Raw genomic sequence first — 24,409 nt, 5'->3', positions numbered from 1 at the left:
TGAGGAGAGGATGCTGCGCACACAGAACCTGCAGGGAAGACATGTGGCTAGCATCAGCTGCAACATCGTGCGCCTAGCGAGGGAGATGCGCGCCATGACTGCAGCAGTCACCGACATGGGCTCCGCGGTCAGGGACATGGGCACGGCGGTCAGGGACCAGACCACTGCGGTTGCTGATGGCAATGCTCAGCTCAGGGAGGAGGTACGTGAGCTCACCCGTGCCATCAGGGAGGGCCATGAGTCCCAGAGGAGGAGTAACCGGCAGCTAATGTTGCGTTCTGCCGCCGCTACCAAGGCCATACAACGGCACAGCAACTGCACCGCTGTGTTGGCACGCCGCACAGTCTCCCTGCAGGTGGACCTTGGGCACTTCTGCGGTGATGTTGCCAAGTCACTGGGACACATCACCACTGCTGTGGAACAACTTCAGAGCAGCACATGCAGTGCTGCAGCATTGGGAGGGGATGACACCAGTGAGGCTGCCTCCAGTGTCAGCAGCGTGTCACTGGCAGAGGCCAGCACCAGGCGCCGAAGTTCGCGTGCCTCCACGGGGACAGGCCGTGGTGAGGGTTTGGATGCACCTGAGCGGAGGCTTGGTGTACGTGGCAAGCGGCACTAGAAATTTGGACATGCTGCAGGTCCATGGTGGAGCAACCATGGCCATCCAATTATTCTGTTTGCACAGGCCTGACTTTAAGGAACCTTTTATTTACATTTATGCAATCGGAGCATGATTCACAATGCTAGTTCTGTTGCACAATCCTCTGTGCTACTGTGCATTAAACAGTTGCACCCAACACCAACTTGTAATGTCTCATTTTACCCAGGGTCAAAAATGATTTTGCGTTATGTCTGTCCGCCTCCTATGGCCCTCTGCTGTGTTAGGGATGTGTGCCGGTCGTCGTTGGGCGGGTGGTTGGTCAGCCTGGGGGTCGTCATCCCTGTCCACCTCCATGGGTATCCCCCTTCTGGTGGCAATGTTGTGCAGCATTGCACATACAGCAATTATTCGACAGCATGTGTCTGGTTGGTATAGCATTGCGCCGCCAGTCTTGTGGAGGATACGGAAGCGGCTCTTGAGAATCCCAAAAGTCCGCTCTATCACATTCCTCGTGCTGATGTGTGCAGCGTTGTAGCGATGTTCCTGCGGGGTTGCTGGATTTAGGTATGGGGTTAGTATGTATTCCCGCAGGGCGTAAGCACTGTCACCTAGAAGATAGAAGCATAGACTTAGCATTGGTGATGTACATACATGTGTGGTGTTGGTGTGGGGAAGCGTAGTTCTACTTACCTAACAGGAGTCCCTCTCCAAATTCGCCATTGAGTAGTCGCCTGTGCATTCCACTGTTGCGGAAGATGTATGAGTCGTGTGTGCTCCCTGGGAATTGTGCCACTAGGTCCGTTATGATGTTGTTGGCATCGCACACAACCTGCACGTTGATCGAGTGGTATGACTTGCGGTTCCTGAAAAGGTACTCATTTGCTGACGGAGGGCATATGGGGATATGCGTGCAGTCGATGCATCCAATCACATGTGGAAATTGTGCCACCTGGTAGAATGCCTGTTTGGTGCGGTCCAACTGCTGTGGGGTTGTGGGGAAGCTGATGTGTCTGTGGAGCATTGTCAGCATGGCATCTAGGAATTTTTGGAAGAAGCGTGACAGTGCGCTTTGCGAGACACCTCCGGCAACCGCAATTACCCCCTGGAAACTCCCTGAGGCCAGTAGGTGCAGGCTGCATAGTACCTGAACGTGCGCAGGGATTGCATTTGTCCGGTGGGTCTGGTGCTGCAGTAATGGTTCCAGGTCTGCAATCAGGCGCATGATCATAGCGCGATTGAGGCGATATTTCTGGTACACCTCGTCCTCATTCTGGCCGAGCAGGGTTATGCGCAGTCTGAACACTCGCTCCTGGACCCTTCTCCTGCGCTGTCCTGCTGCATTGATCCGCATCCTCCTTGCAAGCACGTAGAGGGCAGCCATTTTGTGGGAGCCAACAGGGTCTCCTGGGCCAAATTTAAGGGTTTAGTGATTGCCTCAATCATTTGCACATGTAGGAATTTTTTTTTTTTTTTTTTTTTTTGTGACTTTACCTCCAGGTTTTGATTCCCCTTATTTAGCTCTGGCAAAATAGCGATTTTTGGGATTTTCGTTATTAGCGAGTTTTGTTGCATTGGGGTGCGATTCGTTATTTGCTATTGGCAATTTCCGGGAGCTAATAGTGATTTCGGTAATTGCGAATTCGGTATTTAGCGATTCGGTAAATTAGCATTTTGGGTATTAGCGATTCAGTATGTCCGAGGTTATTTATTTAGCGATTCGTTATTTGCTCGGGTTTTGGGTTGATGCATTGGGATTGGGTATTTTTAACACAATACCGGGAGCTATTACCGAATCGGTATTTTACCGACTGGATTTTGGCTTGATGCATAAGGGTGTATGAGGACACACTATAACTTACAGCCCCTTTCTACCTCCTTCACAGACTGCAGAGAATACAGCCCCTTTCTACCTCCTTCACAGACTGCAGAGAATACAGATGCCAGACAACTCCTTTGCCTACATTTCCAAACTCACAGCTCACCAATCATGCAATCTGTACACTAACTGCCTGAGGAAATATATATCACTTTCAAAGAAATGCGCATCACACATCGAACCATCCTTAGCACTGGACCATTCTTCCTTTCAAAATAAACTCCACACTCAGGGGCGTAACAAAGACCCCTGCAGCCCTCACAGTGTGGGGTAGGCTTACCCATACTGGAGGGGCCCCCCTCAGCCCTTACTGAAGTGAGTGTGAGGGGCCCCTTCAGCATTTATCGCGGGGGACCCCTCACATTTTGTTACACCACTGTTCAAACTTACTGCCAAACTAAACCATTGCGTTTAGGGTCGGTCCCTCTCTTGACCATCTCTTTTTTCAAAACGACTTGCACTCGCGAAACCTCTTGCTCATTCCAGACAGCCCAGGCCTGGAACTTGAATCCCGTGACGATAATAATATGTGCCAACTGGCTTACCGAGCCAAGATGGTGGACGCACCTTGAGAGTGCTCCCAGACCTCTCCGCCATCCGCTCACAATCCTCACATCCTGCGGGCCATCCTGTCCTGAATTTTGCTGTCCCCTCAGCGCAGCACCTCTGGTTGTGCCCCTGGATGCGTGGAGTCCCGAATTTCATCGTCCCGCTGCTGCTGATTGGCCGGCCGTGCCTCGCGGCCAAGATGGCGACCCCCTTTGCCCTGAACGCGGCGACTGCCGCCCTCAGTGTGCTTCGCCTGGCCTCCTATCCGCACACCTGAGTGAGCAGAGAGGCCCTCCTGCTGCCGGATCGCAGGGAGAACATAGCCAAGGCGGTACCTGCATCCTTTTCCCCGCCCGAGGCCTCCTGGTTTCTCCTGCTGGCGTTGGAGGGAGCGGGCCTGGAGTGCAATGGCCCGGCTGCCTGTTTCTGCAACGGCGATTGGGACTGTGCCCTGGCCCCCCCAGCTGCGCTGCTGCGGCACCGGCCGCCATATCAGGCGGCGGGGGCTGGAGGACGGCGGCTGTCGCTTCCTGCCTGCCACGATGACCCGGTAGCCGAGACGTGGCTGACCATCGAGCGGGTGAGTCCCGGTGGAGGTGGGGATCTGGGGACATTTGTTGGGGGCCCCCCGCAAGCGCGGGAGGCTTACTGGGGTGGGGATGGGCCCAGGGTGGTATCACCCATCGTTTGGCCCGGGCTGGGTCCCCTCCCCCTCCTGGACTCAGTAGTATCTGGGCCAGTTCCCCCGGGCCTTGATGACATCCTGAGGAGGCGTCCTGCGGCGGCCGGCAGCCCCCTGGCTGGGGGTGGCCTGCGGAGCGATATCGGCCGCGTACATCGAGTGGTGGGACGCCCGTGACTGGGCCCCTCAGCTGCCATCTCGCCCCTCTGGCCGACCACCGCCTGACCTGGGGAGTGCGCCGAAGCGGTTACGGAGGCGATCCCCCTGGTCGGACCCCAAAGCCCTGATTCCGTCCCACCATCTGCAGAGGTGGCAATTCTGGCAACAGGGGCATTCGGCCGCAAGTGCCGAGCGGCGCCCAGCTGCACGTGCAGACCTCTATCTGTGGCCCCTCATCCTGCATCTACTGGGTCCACGGGCCCATCTTGCTGGGGCCCGGGTTCTGGAGTGGCCCCATCCCCTGTACTACTGCACATCGGGGCTGTAGCCTAAAGGGGGGGGAACCGGCCGCTGACCTCGGGCGGCGCAGGGCCCCTGGGGGCACCACCTCCAGCGGCTCCTCTGGCTTCTCCGTTGCCGAGTGCTCTTGCAATACGGCACCAGGACGGACGTACTAACACGCCGCCGGTCTTCACCGTGAAATTGAAAAAAAGGAAAGTTCTGATCCAATTAAGAAGAAAACGCTTTTCGATAATACTGCCTACAACAACAAATGGAAGATTATCCTAAGGGCTAAGGAAGATTTGGTTTTAAATAAGTTCAAAACAGGGCGGAGACAATTGCTGAGACCCCAACTACTAGGATAAAAGAAACTAGAATCAACGAAACGATGAACATTGATTTTAATAGGAGTGAACTATGGGGCTAGGACGGTCACTGTGATCCAGAAAACTGAGGCCAGTCCGCTACTGCATACCGGGTGCCCGATTTATTTGAAGAATTGAAGATTTTAAAAAGAACGGGAGTAACAATACCATTGTCTTGAAAAAGATGGGGCTACATGAATTTTCCTTCGAAACGCGTCGTTGCTTTTATTACCGCCTCAAATTTGTCTATATACACACTGTCCTAGAAGTATATGATGTTCAAAGCACGAGGATTTGTGTGGTAAAGATTGATTACCGATTGTGGCAACTGATGACAAAAATAACTGTCTATTCTTTCATACTCGTGTGATAATTTTTGGATTGTATTTGGATGAATTGTTTTTATTTTGAGTGTATTGCAAATTGTTTTATTGTTCTTTTTTTCAGATAAAATGGTTTTTAATGTGTAGTATCCTGAGAAACAAATTGTTTTAATAAATTTCAACTAATATCTCATTAATTTCAAGTGTTTGCGCCAATACGTGCCAATACGTAGCAAATTCAAAGTTGGGGCAGTTGTGATTATTGGACCAGAATGAATGTGATCTGGAGTGTGAGTGAGATCTAAGGTGTGGACAATAAATATTCCCAGAGGACGCCTCTGTACAAAAATAATGAGTGCTCTGTGGGCTCGCAGGCGGGGTCCTCCCTGCGGCCCTGGTCCAGAGTTCTTTCCTCTACCCCCCTTCTGTCACTGGAGGGCCATCCTGCCTGGGGAAGTGGAGTCGGCCGCACATACCGAGCGGCGGCGGGTTTGAGTGGGCTTCCTCCTCTGCTTCGGCTGCCACCCTACTTGATCTTGGCCCGTCCGGGGAAGACCACCGGCCCCCTGCTGCAAGGCCCGTCTGCAGGGACTCTGGGAGTCCCCTGCCCTACGGAGTGCCACCATGGGCAGAACGGATAGACTGTCCAAGACCCCTGCCACCCAAACCAAAATGAACCATTTCACCACCTCGGATGTGGGGGCGACCGGGGGTGCCGCGGAACAGGAGCCTCCACCGCCCGCGGATTTGTCTACTATCCCACAGGACATCCACGCCTCACAATCCTCGGTGGAGGGCAAGATCGCGGAGGTGCGAGTGGACATGACCCTCATCCGGCAGGACCTCCGAAATGCCACGTCCCGGATCAAGGAGACTGAAACCCGAATTTCCACCGTGGAGGACGACGTCCAGCAACTTAAGGGACAGGTGGCTCGTCTCTAGTCGCATACCCAAGAGTTGCACCGCCGGGCGGAGGGGGTGGAAAACAGGTCCCGGCACAATAACCTCCGCCTGGTGGGCTTTCTGGAGAGTGCGGAGCAGGGCCGCACTGTGGACTTCCTGGAGAAGTGGTTGCGATCATGGGTCCCTGAGGGCTCTCTCTCCCCATGGTTCGTGCGGGCCCACCGTTCTCTCGCCCCTAAACCACCACCGGGTGCACCCACCCCGACTGGTCATAATGCGGGGTCTCAACTTCAAAGACTGTGACCCCATCCTGGCTGAAGCCCGCAAACAGCAGCGACTCCACTATCAAAACAACGCAATCATGATCTTCCCGGATTACACCTGTGAGGTCCAGAGTCAGCGCCGCTCCTTCGGTGAAGTCAAACAAAAACTGAGAGCACTCAGTATCCAATATTGGCTCCTCTTTCCAGCACGCCTGAGAGTGGTGTTCGCTAACAAGACCCTGTTCTTTGACACTCCAACTGAGGCCTGGGCCTGGGCGACGGAGGAGCGCCCTCTGCGAGCCAATGACTGGAATTCACCGCCTGGGGGGGATGGATGGCGGACTCGTTCATCCCGCGCCTTCCACCCCCCAGCCTCACGCAACCGCTCCTGCAGGCGCCGTGGTCAGAGACGAGCCCTGTCAGACTCCCTGTTGGGCCCCTCCCGACAGCCAGTATTGCTTTCCGGAGAATCCTCGGCCGGGAGGCAATCCGGCTCATCCGGCCACCTGGACCGCAGGGGTGCTTCACCCAGTCCTCATTGCTGGACCTCCCAGACATGGACCTTTCCCGCAGCCCGATGCTCCTGAGAGACCCTGCTTGAATTTGTTTCTAACTGCCGGGCTTAGCTCAGCAGCCAGAAACTGTGCTTAGACTCATAATGTTCTTTTTCTTCCCAACGGACTCGATTATGCACATCCTGTCATGAGGAGGGGTCCTCCACGCTTTCCCATTCCCAAGTGTTCTAGTTTGGTCTTTAGTTTGTTTGATTATTGTTATAGCGACAGATGCTTCCGTTCCTGAAGTGTAGGGTGGGGGATGGGATGGAGGGGGGGACCGTCGTCCCGAGTTCTCCTTTTAGTTTGTTTTTCTTGTCTTTCAGTTTTGTCGCACCAGCATTCACACGGCACCCCGACCAGCACCCGGTGGGAGGCATGGATTTCCCTCTGGACAACTAACCAGGCCTTCTGGCATCCCAATTTAGTGCCGGGCTTCCCTTTGGTGTTTCACTGCCACACTGACACACTCTGCCAATGACTGGAATTCACCGCCTGGGGGGGATGGATGGCGGACTCGTTCATCCCGCGCCTTCCACCCCCCAGCCTCACGCAACCGCTCCTGCAGGCGCCGTGGTCAGAGACGAGCCCTGTCAGACTCCCTGTTGGGCCCCTCCCGACAGCCAGTATTGCTTTCCGGAGAATCCTCGGCCGGGAGGCAATCCGGCTCATCCGGCCACCTGGACCGCAGGGGTGCTTCACCCAGTCCTCATTGCTGGACCTCCCAGACATGGACCTTTCCCGCAGCCCGATGCTCCTGAGAGACCCTGCTTGAATTTGTTTCTAACTGCCGGGCTTAGCTCAGCAGCCAGAAACTGTGCTTAGACTCATAATGTTCTTTTTCTTCCCAACGGACTCGATTATGCACATCCTGTCATGAGGAGGGGTCCTCCACGCTTTCCCATTCCCAAGTGTTCTAGTTTGGTCTTTAGTTTGTTTGATTATTGTTATAGCGACAGATGCTTCCGTTCCTGAAGTGTAGGGTGGGGGATGGGATGGAGGGGGGGACCGTCGTCCCGAGTTCTCCTTTTAGTTTGTTTTTCTTGTCTTTCAGTTTTGTCGCACCAGCATTCACACGGCACCCCGACCAGCACCCGGTGGGAGGCATGGATTTCCCTCTGGACAACTAACCAGGCCTTCTGGCATCCCAATTTAGTGCCGGGCTTCCCTTTGGTGTTTCACTGCCACACTGACACACTCTGTCATTATATCTGATACACCTCTGCTAGGCGCATCCCTGCACATCATGTCCTGGAATGTTAATGGCCTCCTAGATCGTTTTAAGCGCATTGCTGTATTACGTTATGCACAACGCCTTGGGGTAGACATCTTATTGCTACAAGAGACGCATTTGTTGAGTAACCACTGCCCCTTTTTAACACGCTACGGTTACGATAGGATCTGGCACTCAGGGCTCACTCGGGGGTCCCGGGGGGGGGGGGGGGCGGGGGGGGGGGTAGGGTTTAAAATGTTCTCATCCCCCAGTGACTGTACAGGTAGTTCATGATGCCCAGGGCACGTTCATGGCCCTAAGTAGCACACTAAACGGTAGCCCCCTCAATCTCGTGTCGCTCTACTGTCCTCCTTCAATGTTAACAACAACCCTAACCAAATCCGCTGACCTCTTGACATCCCTACCCCTGGGTCCCACTTTCCTCGGGGGCGACTTCAACGCGGTCTCCTCACCTGCCGTAGATACGACTGGTCCCCCTTCCCCAAGTAGACTGGCGCAGGCAAAACAGATGTCCACTTGGTCCGAATCGTTGGGTCTATGTGATGCATGGCGTATATGGCACCCACACTCTAGACAGTTTACACATACCTCAGCGGCTCACCACACGCAGGCACGCATTGACGCAGTCTTCGTCCCATCGACGGACTGTCTCATGATTCAAGATGTTGCTATTCTCCCCCGGGGGATTTCTGATCACTCCCTGGTAATGATTTGCACGGGCCCCCTCCCGCCTCTATGCGTCAGACGTGGAGGTTAAATGCTTGGTTCCTTCAGGACGGGGAGTTCCGGAAGGTGGTGGGACGGGAACTCCGACAATTCTTCCTGTCCAATGACGGGTCCGTCTCCTCCCCGGGCACCCTTTGGGTGGCTGGCAAGGCTACGATTAGGGGGATCGCCAAGGGCCAGCTCAAGCTCCAGCGACAAGCTCAACTGGAACAAATTACCTCACGGGAGGCGCAGGCCCTACGCCTTGAGCGTGCATCCGCCCGATCCCCGGGTGCTTCCGAAGTGACACTTCTTACCCACCTCCGCTCGGAGATCAAGCAGTTGTCGCTGGAAGCGGCCAAACTCCTCTGGCGCTCATCCGTGGCCAGGGTATATGGTTGGGGCGACAAAAATGGCTCACTCCTTCACCGCTTAGCCACATATCCTAGGGCAAATAGCATAATCCCTACAATCATGGCGCAGGATGGTTCAGAGTGCTGCTCCCCAGCGGATATGGCCCATGACTTTGATGTCCAATAATAAACGCTTATGCGTAGTTCTCACGATTAAGCGATCTCGAACGGGAGGTCGGCGGTTCTCATATAATGCCGCCAAGTTTTGGAACCGGATTCCCGATCATATACGGCTGGAATCAAATCATCTTAAATTCAGGAAACTGCTTAAAACTTTTCTTTTTCTGTGATCTGTTCTTAGTTTGACTAAGGTGCCACATTAAGCGCTGGGATGCCCTTGGGTAGCCATGTGCTATATAAATGTGTATTCATTCATTCATTCATGCCTTTGCCTCCTACTACCGCCAACTGTACGAGGCTTGAACTCCAACTCTCTCTCTCGCGTGTCTGCTGGAGGTCGGGAACGGCCACCTTCCACGCCTGGACCTCGTTACTCAAGACGATCTAGACCACTCCATCACCCACAAAGAAATTGGGGAAGCAATTACCCTTATCTCCTCCGGCTAGACACCAGGCCCAGACGGCCTCCCTCAAGAATACTATGCTCACTACCGGAATATTCTCACCCCCCATCTTGCGGAACTGTTTCGGGAGTCTGCTGAAAAAGGCTCCTTCCCCCAGGAGATGGACATGGCCACCATTGTGGTTCTTCCCAAGTCCCAACCGCCCTCCTCACGATGTGCGGATTATCGCCCTATCACCCTCATCAATACCGAAGTAAAATTGTTCGCCACTGTCCTCGCCCAGCGGCTCAAACCCCACTTGCCCGAGCTGGTTCATCCCGACCAATGCGGGTTCATGCCCTCACGTGGTACCCGGCACTGCCTCCGTATATTGCATTCAGCCTTGACCCACCACCACCTCCTCACCCCATACCTTGCGATTCTTCTTGTAGACTTTGAGAAGGCTTTTGATTCGGTGGACCGGGGGTTTCTAGAGGATGTCCTCGATGCAATGGGACTCGGTACCCGCTTTCGTGCCATGGTCAGGGTTCTCTATGCCCACCCTTGGGCTCGTGTCCTGGTGAATGGGGTTCTATAGGAACCCTTCTCGGTCTGCAGGGGAATGAGGCAGGGTTGTCCTCTTTCCCCCCGCTCTTTGCTTTGGTGATGGAGCCCTTGGCGTCCCTGATACGATCGTGCGAGGATGGGATTGGCCCAACACCGAAATAGACAAAATCGCCCTTTATGCGGATGATGTTCTCATTTATTTAGCAGATTCCGCCAGGTCAGGTTCCCATTGTCTCCGCATCCTGCATTCCTTCGAACGGGCCTCTGGCCTCCAGTTGAACCCCGACAAATCGGTTCTGGTTCCCCTCCACCTGTCCCGTGAATGCTTTGACTGGCAATCCACTATACCACTTTGCCGTCAATCTTTCAAATACCTGGGGCTATGGCTGACCCTACTCCCTGAGCTTAGCTGGGCCCTCAACGTCACTTCCCTGGTGAGACGGGCCAAGGCGGACCTCCAGAAGTGGCAATCACTGCCCCTGAACCCCATGGGGAGGGTCGCCCTCTTTAAAATGATGGTGCTCCCCCGTTTCCTCTACGTTCTTCAAAATACCCCCCTGTGCTTCCCTAGGACCTGGTTCCACGAATTGGATAGCATGGCCAATAATTTCCTTTAGGGGAAAGGTATTTCCCAACTGGCGCTGAATGTCTGTAGGATCCCCTCGTTTGACAGGGGTATGGGGATGACTCACCTATATCTGTATTACCTTGCCACACTACTACTCTCTATACATGACTGGTTCAATGGGGAATGGTCTGACCCAGCTTACAGGCTCGAATTGGGGGAATTGGGCCTGACCAGTGTCCAGTCCATGTTGTACGGGGCTCCTATCCCATCCAGCCTACCAGACGTGACATGCTCCGCATTATTGGCCTGGCGGGCCGCACTGCGGCATACCAAGTGAACACATATGCTGACCCAGTGTACACCCTTGTGGCAGGGGACCTGGATCAAAGAGGTTAATGGGCTGCAGGGTTTCTGGGCATGGGACCTTATAGGTATCTCACAACTAACTGATGTATGGGTGGGGATCACATGCGTTCCTTCCGGGACATTCAAATTAGATATTCCCTGCATCAATCGCAATTCTATAGGTACCTGCAACTGCGACATGCCCTCCACATGCACCGCACAACAGGTACATGGCTTCCTGATCATAGCCCGCCTGAGGCACAGATTATGTTTGGTGACCTGGGGAAGGGTGGCATCTCCTGCATTTACCGCACACTGATCAATAATACCCCTACTTCTCTCGACCGACTGCGAGCTCAATGGGAGGAATGGGTGGGCACCCTGGAGGAAGAGGATAAGCGTGATGCCCTTATGGCCCCTAGGACAGTCGCCGCCTCCGCCAGGTTACGCTTGGTACAGCTCTACTACTTACATGCAGCCTACCTCACCCCGGTGTGCTTTCACCATGTGGGAGTTAGCCTGACCTCCGCCTGTACTAGGTGTGGTCACGACCCAGCTGATTTCCTCCACATCGTATGGGCATGCCCCGCTTGATGCGGTTCTGGGGGGACATCGAGGAAGAACTCACCGAGGTCCTGGGGTGGGAGGGTCCCCATAATCCAAAACATACGATCCTGGGCATCACTGACAGGTTGGATGGGTCTCGGAATGAGAAGTTGTTTTTCACTACAGCAATGGTGGTAGCCAAAAGGGACATTGCGGCCTCCTGGAAATGCCCTGAACCACCGGGTGTTGGATGCTGGCGGACTGGGGTGGTCTGGTGTGCCACACAAGACAAAATCATGTATGAGGCATGAGGGTGTCCCAAGAAATATCGTAGGGTCTGGGGGAAATGGTTGGGGGGGTATGGTTTAGTCTCAAAGGGAATGTCCAATTCCATGTTGTTCTGCATTTATTAGTATCTGTAAACTGGGTTGTACAAACTCCTGTATGTACTCCTGGATTTTCATGGTGCTGTGATGACTGGCTGGTGTCTTTTATCAACTTATTAAAATCAATAAAAATGTGTTTATCCAACTACTTCCATAATCATAATTTTCTGCAATGGCTAATGATTAAGCACAACCACAAATTCTCCACACAGTGGCTATTATACATTCCCGATCTTCACTCAACACTTCACATGTAGGTTCCAATGAATCACCACACCCTTTCAACCTTGCTCTATGAATAGGCCTCCCAAAAACCCAGCGAAGTTGAGACCCTTAGGATCCTTGACATGGGTATGAAGCTAAATTTAAATTCTGTAATGCAATATAATACAAAATTCAGACACTTATAGCATGGTGACCTATAGTGCAGTCAATTATTTTCCCAAGAACATTGCTGATCTGTGGTCTGGGCATGGTTATGGGTAGGTTTCCCAGATGAGAGGCGGGTTCGGCTGTGCTGGGCTGTGATGAAGAGGGCTATACTTCGCTGGGCTCAGGATTGAACAATACTGGCCTCAACGCAGAACTGGTCTTTAATAGTCTGGTCTGGGCCATACACTGGTCTAGACTCTGCAGTAGAGCTGGAACGATGCGTAGAGTGGGGGGGTGTTGACTAATGCCAGTAAAACAGAGCACCTCTCATGTTTCTGAGAGAGGGGGTGAATGAGAGAAGCAAATGTGCATTATATCCTAATCCACCAAACTCTACATCAGGCCCTTAGTTTTTGATATTTTCCAGAACAAATCAGCTTTAGATTTCACCTGGACTATCTCTATCCTCAATAATACTCAAAGTCATCCAGCTCTTAAACGCAGTTCTACAGCTCTTGAGAATATTTAGACCCTAAGAGTACCCATGGTACTAGTGCTTTACAGTGCACAGACTCACTTAGTACTTGATATTGTACACACTCACTCTACTCTTGACCATAACTGGACTTCCTGCATCAATGATATGACCCTCTGTCCTTCTTATAATGAAGACTGAAACTGCTTTTATTAAAATCCAGAATCCCTCTTGCCTTGGCTCAGTGTTCTTGATCGTGTCTGGATTTACTCTTTGATATTACACAGACGTCCTCTGGTCTTGTTAGTGCACACAAAAAAACTGATCTTAGTATTATCCTCGCTCACACAGTTCTTCACTTTGCCAAGTGTCTTGGATTCACCTTCGGTGTCTTTCTCAGACACATGGGACACATCACCATGAAAAAATAAGGGGACCTGGTACCAGCTCTCTTTACTGCAGAAAGTTCTCAAGCCCTCGTGCTACCACACATGCATGGTAGCAATCCCCTGCTCCACAGCCTCCAAGACTCCACCCTGGCCACATTTAAGATTATCCAACACGCAGCAGCATGGCTCATCAGGAGCCATAAGATATAGGACCACACCACCCCCACTCAAATGAACTTCACTGGCTGCCTCACCATCTTCAAAACCAGTGAAATCATCTACGGAGCAAACGCAACCAACATTCCTACCAATGTGGCTGACAAGCTCTCCATCTCTGGTGGCTCTTGGCACACCCGCAGCCACGACACCAATGGGGGAGACAAAGAGACGTGAAAAAGAAAAAATAAGACAACAAGCCTTCGCCAGTCATGCAGCCACATCCCCATATCCTTCATCTGTCAAAGTCTGCATAAAGGTAAATGACTGCAGTGTTACTGATACTAAATATTTGTGTCATTTCTGCTCCATGTTAAATGTTGCCTTATATTCTAGGTCTGTCTCTTGCTCTCCCACTACCAGAACTTTGTATGTATGGGACATGGATATTCTAGGTATCAGGCGCCTATAAACTTTTAACCTGTTTGTTTCTCTATTTATTGCCACACAGCAGCTAGTTAACCTGCCACATTAAGGGGCTTATTTAAAGCCCCTTGCGCCGCCGGTGCGTTACTTTTAAAATGGTAAAAAGTGATGGTGGCGGAATGGGCTTGTAAATAAGCCCCTAAATCTTATAATTATATAACACACACCATCACAAACAGCACACTAATGGCTTACACTATTAAAAGACAAGCAAATAATGTTCGACAATGAATGTTTTTAAAAGGTGGGTTTCGGTTTGCAGTCGCTTCTCATAAGAGGTACTACCTTGGAACATTTAGGGGCATATTACCAAGCCCCTATCGCCACCACAACGTCACTTTTTGTGACGTTGTGGTGGCGATAGGGTCAGCGCCCTATTACCAAGGCAGCGTTAAACCACATAACGTGGCTAAAAGCCACGTTAAGTGGCTTAATGCTGCCTTGGTAATAGGGCCCCTTTCACGCTAAAATGAGCATGAAAGGGGCCCTATTCCTGTACATAAAACAAACCTTTTTTTTGAAATGCCATTTTGTAACTTACACGTGTGCTGCACGAAGCAGCAAACATATGGTGCAGCCTGGCACTTCCGAAATGGCGATGAGAAGCGTTAAGCCAAGGAGGCTAACGCCTCTCACCACCACTTCCTAGATTAAATGCCCCTTAGTGTTTTTTATTTAACACGTCTTTATCAGCCTCGAAAAGCAAAACAGGACGCATTTGTCATTAAGTATATTGCATCAAAGCAAGGAGTAAAATGTTGGATTTGTACGTTTCACCTGGGTTTCTATTTGCCTTCTGAGAGAGGTCAAACTTCGTAAATATCTCAGCGACACAGGGATCAGGTTTCGCCGGGTTACAGACATCAGCTTTGAGGTTATCTCCTCTTTTCAGAGCAAATAGCGTCTTTTTCAGGCACACCCCGAGGCATCATAATTAGCTAGCCTACCTGCCCCGAAAGTAATCTAAACGGCCAGCAGCCCTCTGCTCCAGTGCTACAGCAGGTGTTATTCCGACAGTATCCACGCCTCGGGCGCTCGCGCGCACTCCAGCAACTGGCTGGATGAGCGCCTGCTGTACTTGTAAGACAAAGGGCTGCGCGCGAGCGCCACCCGTGGCGGGAGGACTCTTCAGCTCTCCCCTCAGCAGCTTTCCTCCAAAGTCCCATTCAGCAGCAGTACTTTGCTGCCACAGGCCGGGCCACATTTCAAGGAGAGGAGTTTTCGCATCTCTCCATCGTGCTGGGATGGGGTGCTCTTCTCGTCTCTCTTTCCCACGCCACTGAGACTCTGTGTTGGGATGTGAGCTGGGCTTGGTCGGGGTGGACTCCGCACTGCGCAAACAATTCTGTTGCGTTGCCTTTGGCAGTGGTGCTGGACCAATCCTCAGAATGGTGGTGCTGCCATTAATGTTATGTCACTGAAGTCATAGGGATTGTGAAAAAACTAAGTGCCACACAAAAACAAGTGTAGCAAGTGTTCCATTCCCATTCAGCAGAAGAGTGGTAAGGTTTTTACAGGTATGACCAGGGCTTTAAGTGGGAAAAACATTGGGGGTGCTCTAAAAGGAGCGGGGCAAACCTCTTAAAGGGGTGTGTCCTATCCAAGTAGGGGCGTGGTCTAAATAAAGATATGTATGGATAACGCCATACACCCTCCCCAGAGGTGTAAGTAAAGCCAAATTTCGAGGGGGGGGGGGCTAAGAAAACAATTCAGGGGGGAGCTAATGCTTCAAGGAATAGGCAGAGTGGAGCTGCAGGGGGTCTACAAAGGGGTGAAAAACAACTCACATCTCCTGTCCCACATGTGATGCGATGACAGATACACACATTCAATGCTATGGGTGGGTAGAAGTGCATAGGAGCCTTGTATTTCCCCATTTCACATATGCATCACACACCATGCTTTTAAAACTGACCTGTGCAGTGGGGGCATGGGTATGCATTTATGCAGCTCTAGGTACAGCCGCACACTGGTCTGCTGCTTTTGCAGTACTTCTAGATACATAGTAAATTAATTGGGATGGCCACACTCCTCCGTTGCAACCACCCCACGAAGCCTGTGTGGGAGTGGTTTTTACATGCACTAGTGGTAGCCCTTGCAGCGTTGCTGGCAGACTGGAGTAAAAGTGACTGTGGCCAGCACCAAACATTCATACCAGTTGCAGCACCAGAATATTTCCAGGTGCTTCAAATGGCTTGTCCAGCCCCGGTCAGGATTCCAGGTTTGCACCAGAAACCAGCATTCATGTGAGGTCTTAGAATGATGTTTTGTGTTTATCACTGACTGGAGACTTTCCTAGTTTCTAGTATACCTCCCAGGCAGAAATATTTTCTTTATTTCAGTGAGTGAATATGATTAAAAGCTAGAGCAAAATTTACTAAGGTTTGGCACAATGCAGCAAGAAAACTTGCTGCGCTGTTATGCTCCAAATGAAGTGAGCAGGAACCAATCGGCAAGGAGCAGAAGGAGTAGGTGCTTCGACGTGGCAGCTCTTTTGACGAATGCGTGACTACGAAGGCCACCACCCTTCCTTCTGACCGAATCCTCGGCATCCCCTAAAGTCTAGAGTACACGACCATTTGCGCATGAGGATATCCCAAGTAGGATACACAGTGCGCCAGTAACTGGAAGATGCCGCTTCCTAACATGGCCTCTTTGTACTACGCCTGTTTCTCAGTCCTTCTCTGTCAGCAGAAACACCTATTCTGCATTTCAGTTATATGTGTTTTTCCCGCAGGTGTGCTCCAGTGCACTTCTCAAGTTGTACTGATGATAATGTAGCCTTTGATCGAGTTATGATGCCAGGCACTCATCATGATCAATATTGCAGCAGGTTCACCCTGCGACAGTTCGCAGCCATTAAATAAGTACGGTATTTAATAGGCGTTTGTTAATCGCAGCGTTGATGCATTCATGCGATTGAACAGCAAGAGCATCCGTAGACATTCTCGCCTGCTCCCCGATGACAGTAAATGTAATGATTCATGACTTTCTGTCCTAAACTGTGATAGTTCCCCACTGTCCCGCATCATATGATAAAAATCTGCATGTAAGGATCTACAGCGTGCACAAAGGCAGGGGAGCAACTAGAGCCAAATTTCGGGGGGCGGGGGCTGACTCTTCCAGCAATAGTTAGAGTGGAGTTGCAGGGGATCTAGAAGGGGTGAAAAAACAACAAAGCCTCATTTACAAGCGAATGGTCTTTTAAAGACCTTTGAAGTACTCAGGTGCGGCTGTATGTGTGTGCCCGAGGATCTGTCTCAGCCCGGGCTGCCACACACAAGGAGGGGGCAAAAGCCCTTTGATCCCAGTGGGCGTTGCACGCCTGCACAAAGGTCAGTGGCCTCAGGATCTAACCGGGCAATTCCAGCTATAGCGAAATAAGTTTGGTGAAAGAAAAAAAAAAAGAAAACGGACTACCTCTGCGAGGCCCAAAAATAGAGCCCAATAGAGACCTGTTTCGAGGCCCCCTGAAAATAACTGCCGGTGTTCAGACCCAAACTGACCCAGCCCACTTAAATCCCTGGGTATAACTATATACCACAATCGATAATGTGTGGAAATCAGGTTTTAGCATATATTTATCATGTGTGCATCACCAATTAAAGGGTCTTGATTTGTGTTCATCCTATTAAAATCTTTGTTTGCATCACACCAAATAATAGCAAAATAAATTGGTTAATTTGTGCTTTCCTAACAGGTGATTTATTTTGAAATATATGCATAGTTCATTTACAGGTATTTACATGTTGTGTGTTAGAAACAAAACTGACATCCTACAGGCTTTCCTTCCACTTCCTGTACCCCATCAGGATGGTCTACTAGGCCATTTTTACAAAATCCTCTCACTTTGCAGTCAGAAAAATAAAAGTAAACACCAGTTTTCAAATAAGCAGCAATTTGTCAGAAAGCATAGTCTGTCATGTGAACTTTGTCTCTGAACCCACAGCAAATGTGACAAGATAAACAGAAAAATTAAAGGAATCTTTATTACTTATTTGCCTTCGGAATTTCCTGCCTGGAATTTTCAGCTGCAAAAATGTGCTGAAATGTCTGGGCTGCAAGCCGACCTAAAATGGGAAAGTATGGGGAGAAGAAAGAATCCTCTTGTAATTCCTGATTTCTCAGGGAATGATGAGGTTTTCCACAATATTCCCACTTCATGGAGTATTCCCACTTCATGGAGTTACTAATCTCAGTGGTATCGTTACTATCAGGGATGGGAACACCACGTAGGTTTCCCAGCTTCTTAATATGATGCCCTAAATATATACATTACTTATTACCTAGACACCAATAGAGCTATTGACAACTTTCAAAGTACCCTTCCTGTGAGGATAGTAGCTGAGAGGACCTCGATGCATGCAGACGGATCTGTGTATCGTACTTACAATGAGACCTTCTGGAACAAAGGCAACCTCTCTGTGATTCCAACTGGTTCCTATTTCCTATTTTCCCCACAGAACCCCACCTTCCACTAACTATTCAGGGCACAAGACTAAATAATTATTTTGATCTCACAGACCTATCCGTGTCTGTTTTTAATTCCAAAAGCGGGGCCTTGCATCTGGCACAAACCAATAAGTATGTGTGTCTTAGTGTATTCTGTCAACAAGACGGAGCTATGCAGTAGTGGATTTACTTAATACACTCTACAGCAAATGTGTTTTTGGTGCTTAGATAATAATTGTTATTACCTTACTCAATGGTACTCATTTTAAACAATCTCGATAGGATGGAATGCTGACTCAACCTAGCTGGAATTCAAGCCTGTTATCCCCAGATCCCAAATACGTCTGTGCAGCAGGTGCTCAACCTCCGGAGCTACTTTATGCCTCTTGGAGGGACACCCACAGAACCCTAGAATAGAGAGTGGGGTCACAGGACCTCAGAACCAATTACAGATAGTGGGGAAGAGGCCTCACAAGTGAATCCTTACATCACACTTTTATTAAAGAGGTGGTAGAGGGGCAGGACCAATGTAGGGCTGCGAGAGCCAGATTTATGTCAGATTTTCATGATATATATGTCAGATGAATTTACATGTGACTGTAAATGGATCTAATTTATATAGTCAGTGGCTCTCCTGAAAATGTGGCATGGGTCATAACATCTGAACCTACGTTGGACACCCTCTAATGAGATTTGATCCTCCGAGCTCATGATTTTGTTCTTTCCCATACTAGTGTCCTACAGTAAAGATCTGGCAACCGAGGAAACTCTGGACCACAAGCTGAACGCAGACGAATTTGTAGAGGTAAGACATTTGGATGAAAATCTTAAAAATCCTGGTAAATCTGATTTTCTCTGTCTCAACATTGCTGATCTTATGACACAAATGTGGACCAGCTGCAACAATCTATGTCAATGCTACTCTTATTATTTTGAGAAGTCAAACCTAATAGTGCTGGAAAAAGTTTCAGAGTGGGGATGTTGCTATTAATATCATCAAAGCAATAGAATGTCCCTCTCGTCACTAATTCTAATGATCTATTCAACAGACCGAAGTCTGCACTCTCGTACCCATACTACATTTATTCTAATATCTATACACTGAACCTTATTATATGTAAAGATGTCTCATTTATTACAATATAGAAAATATATATTCATTAAAATCACTGTAATATCATATTAAAACCACACATGCATTGCTCTATGTTTGTTACAAATGGAATTTCTTCAGGTAGAGATCTGATCTGTATAACATCAAAGTTAAAAACACAATTCATATATTTCCATAGGTAATTTCACCATGAAAACATAGAAATATCACAATAAGCATGTACAATTGTCTACATTATTTCACCATAAAAATACACAGAGATATCACGATAAAGATCTAAGGTTATCGAAGTAGCGTTTCGGTGAATGGAACTTGATAAAAACCACCTTCTTCAGGACAAAAACGTTTTGACAACAGAAATCTCTGTATAAAATATAACAAAATTACAATTACATTAAAATGGGCATAATCACATATAAAAGCTCAGTGTACCTTGAATCATTCATGCTAGCTAGCACCCCATATTTACAATAGCACAGCCTTTCATTCCAACTGTTCCTACCCTGAAGTGTGTCATTAATCCTTGAGTTGGGTACAAAGATACTCATTATCTTGAACACCATATTTTATCTATAATTACGTTCTGGTTTTGTTTTCAACCAATATCTTAAAACTTATATTGCAGCTTCATTATTAGCTTGCAACTTCATAATACCATTACTCAAATTATAATGGTCGTTATTACCTGCACCTTCTGTTGTTACAGTTATATGGAGGGGATTTTGAGCTGTATTAAATTCTAAAATAATTTATAACCAAATTATGGCACATGATTAATTAGTTATAAAACATATAGTATGCACAAGATCCAGCTTTGTATTAAATTATCTTATACATAGATCATTTTTACACCACTAAATATAATTTATTGGTTTCCATTTGCTTGCTCCACAGGTTTCTTCTATGCAGAGTCCCTGTTCAATTTGCTTTATAGGGGTAGATCCGCTCCTATAATGCTCATTAATAGAGCAATACGGGTCCATTTCATGAGCCGTTCCGGCGTAATCTGTTGATAATATTATAAACGGACACAATTAATTCTATATTATTATGTCTATGTATCAGTAAGGGCTTTAGTCACTATATAATTTATTGTTTTGCATCAATATAAAAGGAGAGAGAGATATATTCAATACTCCCTACTTGATCAATAATATATTTGACTAATGATACTGCTCGCTTTATTACCAAAGTGACCTTTCGTCTTATTGTTTATGTTGGAGTAAACTTTATACCCATTTTATGTTTGGAAAACTTGAAACCTGTCTCTCTTAATTTATTAAAAATTCAAGCGCCTCTAAATCCGGCCATCTGAGGTTTTTTTTCAAGCCAACCCGTTAACTGTATGTGACCAATTAATCATGCTCTAAACGCTACAAACTCTCTTCAATTATAAATTAAACATTTTGTCAATCCAACTCAGGTGCCAATTACGATCCGGTAAAAAAAATTCCCGTACGACTCGTATCCGGTCTTTTTACCGTACGAATCGTACAAGTGCCGTACAAACTGGCAATCACGATTCGCATGGTAAAAAGCCCATACGAGTCGCATTGGGAATAATTCCCCACACGTCCTCGGGTCGGAAAAAGTGTCCAACACGTCCTCGGACGATTTACCGTACAAACGTGAAAAGCGAAGTCCGACCGGGGAATCACGATCCGTCCCGGGCGTCCGAATGTACAACCGTATGGTTAAAAGACCGTCCGCACCGAACTCCTATAACAACCATGGAGACGTCCAAACAGGTGCCCGGTACGTGCCGTACCCCCCCCCAGCCCCCGCATGTACGCGCCGTACCCCCCCAGCCCCCGCATGTACGCGTCGAACCCCCCCGTGTATGTACACCCGAGTACGTGTCGAACCCCCCCGTGTATGTACACCCGAGTACGTGTCGAACCCCCCGTGTATGTACACCCGAGTACGTGTCGAACCCCCCCGTGTTGTACGTGTCGAACCCCCCGTGTATGTACACCCGAGTACGTGTCGAACTGTACGTGTCGAACCCCCCGTGTATGTACACCCGAGTACGTGTCGAACTGTACGTGTCGAACCCCCCGTGTATGTACACCCGAGTACGTGTCGAACTGTACGTGTCGAACCCCCCCGTGTATGTACACCCGAGTACGTGTCGAACCCCCCCATGTATGTACACCCGAGTACGTGTCGAACTGTACGTGTCGAACCCCCCATGTATGTACACCCGAGTACGTGTCGAACTGTACGTGTCGAACCCCCCAGTGTATGTACACCCGAGTACGTGTCGAACCCCCCCGTGTATGTACACCCGAGTACGTGTCGAACCCCCCCGTGCTACGCGCTGGGGGTACGCACCGTACATACACGGGTGGGGGTACGACTCGAACGTACTCGGGTGTACATACACGGGGGGTTCGACACGTACAGTTCGACACGTACTCGGGTGTACATACACGGGGGGGGTTCGACGCGTACATGCGGGGGCTGGGGGGGGTACGGCGCGTACATGCGGGGGCTGGGGGGAGTACGGCGCATACATGCGGGGGCTGGGGGGGGGGTACGGCGCTTACCGGGCCACCTACTCTGGTCGTTTCGCGCCGTACTTCGCATTTCCGGCACTTTTTGGGTGTCGTAAAAATATTGCCGTCCGGACTGCTGTCGGTTCGAATCGTACTTCCTGGGTCGTGAAACGCTGCCTGGAAGCGTCCCGTCGTCACGTCGCAGCATTCCCGGATCACATTCGTATGCATATTTTCGTCGGTCGGTGTTTTTTACGATTCGTACGGAAATGGTGTTTCCGTGCGAATCGTAATTCCATGTTTGTAATGTTTTACAACCGGGTACAAGTCGGACGGAGAATACGCTCCGACCGACGGTTAGCACCCGGTTTTTACCGGATCGTAATCGGCTCCTCAGTGTTTAAACAGTTCTTAAATGGTACCCGTTTTCTGGATCCAACCAATTCCCCGTACCAAAAGCCCTTCATTGCAGATCATTTTAATACAGAATCTCCTTTCTAAGACTCACCTAAAGAATTCCTTGCATTCCCGTAACGATGATCGAATGTTTCCTTTCTTTTAAAAAAATCATAGTGGCGGAACCTCCTTTTATTTCTGCATAACGCGCTACGTGTAGCGTGTCATTGGTCATCGGGCACTGCCTTATTAAAGTCAGGTACAGTTTCCTCATATATATTACCCCGTATCTATATTAAGAACGCAATCTTTTTCACTTATTTGCAGGATATTATGAATTTTAATTTATTGATACAAGGTGATCTAATTAAAGGTGATTTATTTCAATTTAAGTTGCCCCTTTTCCTTTTTTTAAAAACGCTGTGACGGAAATCCTCCTTTTATTTCTTCATCAGGCCATACATATGGAGCTTCCATGGTCTTAGGGCCCTGCCCTAATATAGTCAGGTACAATTTTCTCATATATATTGCCATGTATCTGTATTGAAAACGTGATCTTTTTCACTTCTTGCAGGGTATTATGAATTTTTATCTTTTATCTTTTAATACAAGATTTAGTTGAATACAGTTTATTTCAATTTAAGTTGCCTCTAATTTTATGGAATCATCCAGTTTCTACAATCTAAACATGAGTAATTTATACTACAGTGTTAATCTCATTATGAGTTGGCAAGTCGAACTCCTTTAGTACTGAGGTACAGCCATTAATCTTCCTTTTTACGTTACATTCAGTCACGGTTAGTGGCCATCTTTACATCAGGCAATCATCTAGTCCTATCATAATATTTATTGAAATCCCCGATATAATTGCCTTAGGTTTTTTTCACGACCTGATCTGGTTTGCATACAGTTTACAAATTTAGATCTGAATTGCCTCTCACTTTATGAAATCACTTGATTTTCAACATCTAAAATTAAACGATTCGAGCTATAATATTAGTCTCATTTTATAATTGTGACAAATCACACACTTTTATTATTAGGGTGTATACAATAATCTTCCTTTTTATGTTCCCATTAGTCACAATTAATGTCCATATTAACAATAGGTACTCATCCGGTATTGCCGTATTGTTGGATTGGTAATTCAATTTCCTAATATATTTGCCTTAAATTACGAAAAACATCATAACCCTATTCTTGCTCATCCAAATTAGGGTGCTTCAATTCAGTTACCATAAATCACAATATACATTGTGGACAGTTCAACTGTTACTGTAGCAGTCGCTCCCATTCTTCCCGATTGTTTAATCCATATTCATATGTCTCAAATTTGCTCACATAGAACTGTTCCCTCTTCTTTCTTTTATCATCAGGATCACCACCCCTAGCTGAACCCCTATTACATTCTAATGTACACCACTTTTTGTCACATACTTATAAGTTTGTATTGGGCCCAATGTTCAGCCATTAATATCATGTCACTGAAACAGAGACTGTGAAACACTGAAGCATCACACAAACAAGAAGTGTGGCAAATAAGCCACGCCCATTGAGCAGAGAATGGTAAGAGTGTGGTATGCAGCTGGAGGTACATTAAGGAACGGTTTGGGAGCACATTGTCAATTACAGACAGCACATTTTCCATTGAAATGTCCACTGAATTTGCACTGACATGTAGTTTGCTGATAAAAGTATATATCGCACAAATGATAATGTGTGGAACTTGGGTTTCAGAGAATATTTATCATTCGTGTATCACCAAGTAAGCGTCTTGATTGAATTTGGTTCTATTAAAATATTTGTTTCCAATATGCTTTAGAGCTACAAAAGAAATTGCTTCATTTATGCCTTCCGAGCTGATGATATATTTGTAAATAATTGGACAGTTCATGTTGTCGTGTGTTAGAAAAAAATAACATCCTGCTACCTTTCCTTTCACATTCAGCAAGTCTGTGACATAGTTGACTATACAACATTCTCTCATTTTGCAGTCAAAGAAAGTAACATAAATATTAATCTGTTTAAAAAATAAGCAGCAATTTGTAAGAAGACAGGGCCTAACAGTTGACCTCTGTGATAAGATAAAACAAAATGTAAAGGCATCTTTTTTGCTTTTTCACCTTCAGAACTCCAGTATGTCTGCAGCACTTCATGTATGCCTTCTGAGCTGATGACATATTTTTTAATAATTGGACAGCTTGTTTTGTTGTGAGTTAGAAAAAAATAACATCCTGCTGCCTTTCC

The 24,409-nt window shown here is 48.3% G+C and overlaps 1 protein-coding gene across 4 annotated transcripts in view; it reads left to right on the top strand.

Moving 5' to 3' along the window:
* Positions 1 to 24,409, top strand: part of EFCAB5 (EF-hand calcium binding domain 5) — a 592,664-nt gene that overhangs the window by 392,660 nt on the left and 175,595 nt on the right. For all 4 annotated transcript variants that reach the window (XM_085649237.1, XM_085649235.1, XM_085649236.1 and 1 more), the window contains exon 5: positions 18,889 to 18,959. In XM_085649237.1, coding sequence (XP_085505363.1) covers positions 18,889 to 18,959 — 71 coding nt within the window. The remainder of the gene's footprint in view (positions 1 to 18,888; positions 18,960 to 24,409) is intronic.

Source organism: Triturus cristatus, chromosome 3_2 (assembly GCF_964204655.1).
Source record: "Triturus cristatus chromosome 3_2, aTriCri1.1, whole genome shotgun sequence".
NCBI lineage: Eukaryota > Metazoa > Chordata > Amphibia > Caudata > Salamandridae > Triturus > Triturus cristatus.
The sequence above is the reverse complement of the archived record's forward strand: the minus strand, read 5'-3'. Positions and strand labels throughout refer to the sequence as shown.